Source organism: Mandrillus leucophaeus, unplaced genomic scaffold, assembly GCF_000951045.1.
Source record: "Mandrillus leucophaeus isolate KB7577 unplaced genomic scaffold, Mleu.le_1.0 Scaffold35, whole genome shotgun sequence".
Classification (NCBI taxonomy): domain Eukaryota; kingdom Metazoa; phylum Chordata; class Mammalia; order Primates; family Cercopithecidae; genus Mandrillus; species Mandrillus leucophaeus.
This window is the reverse complement of record NW_012103698.1, coordinates 2,224,415-2,228,108: the sequence shown is the minus strand read 5'-3', so window position 1 is coordinate 2,228,108 and position 3,694 is coordinate 2,224,415. Positions and strand designations below refer to the sequence as shown.

At 53.9% G+C, this 3,694-nt stretch overlaps 1 protein-coding gene across 1 annotated transcript in view; it reads right to left on the bottom strand.

The window, feature by feature from the left end:
- RPAP1 (RNA polymerase II associated protein 1) overlaps nucleotides 1-3,694 on the bottom strand; it is a 36,765-nt gene that overhangs the window by 10,684 nt on the left and 22,387 nt on the right. Inside the window, exons 7-11 of the mRNA XM_011989337.1 lie at nucleotides 3,138-3,317; nucleotides 1,980-2,095; nucleotides 1,585-1,683; nucleotides 360-461; nucleotides 1-153 (exon numbers count right to left, since the gene is read on the bottom strand). Of these exons, the coding sequence (XP_011844727.1) occupies nucleotides 1-153; nucleotides 360-461; nucleotides 1,585-1,683; nucleotides 1,980-2,095; nucleotides 3,138-3,317 (650 nt within the window). The remainder of the gene's footprint in view (nucleotides 154-359; nucleotides 462-1,584; nucleotides 1,684-1,979; nucleotides 2,096-3,137; nucleotides 3,318-3,694) is intronic.

Sequence of the window (3,694 nt, the reverse complement as noted above, 5' to 3'; positions counted from 1 at the left end):
CACCAGCAGAGCCCGAAGAGCACGGATGGCGGTTGCAATGACCCCATCTACTCTGTCATCCAAGGAGAAGCGCAGTAGGAAGAGGAAACCAGCATCCAAAAGGAGGCTTAAGACACTGCCTGCTAGCCGGTCCCCAAACTCACCAGCCTGGGCCTGGGGGAGGAGGATAAACCCTTGCTGAAGATGCTGAAGTTATCTGGAGGCTTTGCCCTAATCCTTCGTTTGCCCCCCTGTGATCCCAGGTTGTTAAAAGCACATAGCTGGCTAGTCAGCCAGAGTGAAAAGGGCAGGAGATGGGGAAGTCTGAGGCTGTGGGGTGAAGGGTAGGGTGGGCAGGACCAGGCTGTCAATCTACTCACCCTACTGATGACCTGGGCCAACACATGCAGTGCCAGTGCTCTCTGCTGGGACACCTGGCTGCGGGTCAGGTGGAACAGCTCCTGTAGGGAGTACCCCGCTCTCTGGGGCAGGAACAAGAAGTCAGAAGCAGCCAGGATACAGCACAGTGCCCCCAAAACACCAAGCAAGGTATCACAGGAAAGACAAAGATAAATAAGTGAATCTGCCCTGCTTTCCATGGAGCCTCAAGCCGGTAAAGATAAGACTTGCATACAAGTAACCATGCCATAAGGCAGATGCAAAGGAACGTGGTAACTATGTTTAATTTGCAACCAACAGACAGGAGAGAGAAGGGGACCTGGAAAACTGAACTGGTCTCAGTGGATGGGTAGAGCTTCAGTGGCCGGTCATGGGGCAAAAAGCAAAGGCATTCCCTGGAGCGAGTGGAGTCCTGGAGGGCCCTGAGCACAGGAGGTATGTGGGGAAAAGCCAACAGAGCGAGCGGTGCAGCAGGGAGTGAAGGAGGCAGAGCAGCAGGGTCAGCAGGGACAGAAGGTGGAAGGAATATCTTGCCCAGTTGAGACCAGGACCTTATTCTGTGAGCAGAGGGAAGCTGGAAAACTTCTGGAGGCAAGGCATGGCCTGAGCTGGGCCAGGAGAAATCAGCATGGCAGCCCGTGAGGCATGGATGGCAGGGGGGCGGAGAATGGAGGGCATGGAGAGCAAGCAGAGGAAGCAAGGCCACAGTGCAGGAGGCATCATGAGGAGGTGACAGAAGATCGGTGAATTCTAGCAACTGACCAGAATGTGGAGAGAGGATCAAGATTTTGAACCTAAGAAACTGAATGCCATGCCTGTAATCCTAGCACTTTGGAAGGCCGAGGCAGGCAGATCACGAGCTCAGATTAAGACCATCCTGGCTAATGCAGTGAAACCCCGTCTCTACTAAAAATACAAAAATTAGCTGGATGTGGTGGCGGGCGCCTGTAATCCCAGCCAGTCCGGAGGCTGAAGCAGGAGAATGGCTTGAACCCGGGAGGCGGAGGTTGCAACGAGCTGAGGTCGTGCCACTGCACTCCAGCCTGGGCCAGAGCGAGATTCCGTCTCCAAACAAAAGAAACTGAATGCACGGCAAAGGCATGAACTAGAACAGGGCACAAAGAAGGTCAAAGGCAGTTGACCAGAGATCCTTTTCCACAGGGTTGTTAAAAGAGCTGCTCCGTCCTCTCCAGCCCCATGCCTTGCCTCTGCCTCCTCTCCATGGTGGTGCAGACCCAGGTGGGTGGGCAGGTCCACGTCAGGGGCCAGTAGTTCTCCCTGAAGACTGAATCGAGCCTGCATCCTCTAATGGGAAGAGAAAGAGGACTGTGGTCTAGGGGCATCAGCAACCTTCACACACCCACTCCCCACCTTTAATCCCAGGCCTTTCAGGACTTAGGTACTGACTCTACTTCTAACCAGAAATGGGGCTTATCTGGCCTTGGGGGCCAGGCAGAGTGATGGGAAAGGTGGGTGAGAGCAAAGGAGAGATGCTTCTCAGGCTCTGGGCAATAGAAAGGCCTGAGTTCTGAGGGCAAGAGCAGCAGCTCCTCTCCTGCCCCATCTCACCCTCCCCTTGTAGGCCAGCGGGCCCTCCTCACCTCCTGTGTCTGCTGCCGGCGGAGAGGGGGCAAGTCCTGGGTCCAGTGGAGCTTCTCCAGCTCGACAGTGTCCATGTGCAGCCATTCTTTCTGAGGGGTCACGGGCAGTGCCAGAGCTGGGGAGACACAGCATGATAGTATTCCCCAAAGGGCTCAGCTCACTATCCACAGGGGTCCCCACTATCACCCAGCAGCTGCCATATCCACTTCTGTCCCAGGATCTGCTAGCTTCTCCCCTCAGTTATGGCTAAATGGCATGGCCCAGGGACTGGAACTCCTGGGGCTGGGGTGAAAATCTCAAATATGACAGACACACTCCATCCTGGGCTCCAGCCCCTTGCTGACCCCAGGATTTGTTGGGAAAGGAGAGAGAAGGAGGAGGAGAAGGAAGAAAGAGAAAGAAAGGTGAAAAAGAGGAAGAAGGAGGACCACATATATTGGGAAGGCACCACTCTCCACTCTCCAGTACCAGCCCTTAAAGGAGCAGGAGAGTGGGGACAAGGAGGAGGAGGCAGCTATACTGCTCCTGGGAGGCAGGATACAGAAACAAATCCCACAGCATTTTCCTCCTTCATGCCTACCCCCACCCAACCTGCTCAGCTGGCCTGGAGCTCCTTCGGGGGCATGAGGTTCCTGGCTGTCATAATTTGATTTCTTCTTTTGCTAATCACTAATGAAATAATCTAGTTTCTGGGAAATGAGTGCTTCCACTGGCCTCTCTGCTTCTGGTCTGGCATGTTCATAAGACCTTTGTCAGATTCTGCCTCTCCCATTACCCTGGCCCTGCCATCTTCCCCCCAACACTGTGAGCAGAGAGAGAAGGAACAGTGGGATGGACAGAGCCGGAGCTGGGGCAGCTACAGCAAGGGCAGGAAGACAGTCTGCCAGGAGGGGGTGGGGTGGGATTCAGCCATCATGCATTGCTGCCCCTTAAAAGGGAAGGCGGGGAAGGAGCAGTAACAGGACAAGAAAACAGGAAGCATGTGCAGGAAGAAGACATGCATCAGCAATGAAGACTGACTTGAAGCCAGTAATGAGGATTAATGTTAGATGTCCAAAAGCACAGAAGCTTCTCTCTTCTCTCATTTGCCAGGCCTAGGAGAAGGGACAATTTCCTCTACTTTTATCCACCAAAATATGACCACGCCTCCTGCAAACCTGGGGCTTCTGGCTCCAGCTTGTCTCCCTTCCTGGACTCACTGGCAAAAGCTGACATGAGGGGTTTCTCCTTGGTGACATTAGCAGAGGGTCCTCCTGGCCTCTGCTCCTCAGAGGCCTTCTCTCCTGTTTGCTCTTGGGTGCGGCTGTGAGATCTCAAAAAAGCAACCAAGCTGGGGTCTAGAGGCAAAGGTAGAGGGGAGAGTGAGTGAGGGCAAATCCTCCCTGGCCTCCTACAGACCTACAACCTGCTGAATATTGCCTGTCTGTGGGTGCCAAGGACTAGGACAAGCTGCTTCCCAGCCTGGGCCTGAGCCTTCTGGGTGCTCCTGTGGCCCATCAATGACCCAGACTTCTCACACCTGTGGGGTCACTAGGCCCACCTGCCCACCTTTCCCTCTATCCCTGATAGTCCCCTGGCCCAGGTTCCTATGCCTATCCCTGTGCTTGGTTTCAGGTCACAGTTCCAACGTAAGTGGCTGTAGAATAAGTTAATGTTGACTAGGGCCAACTCTTAGCTAATTTATTTATGCACACATATTTACATATATATATAT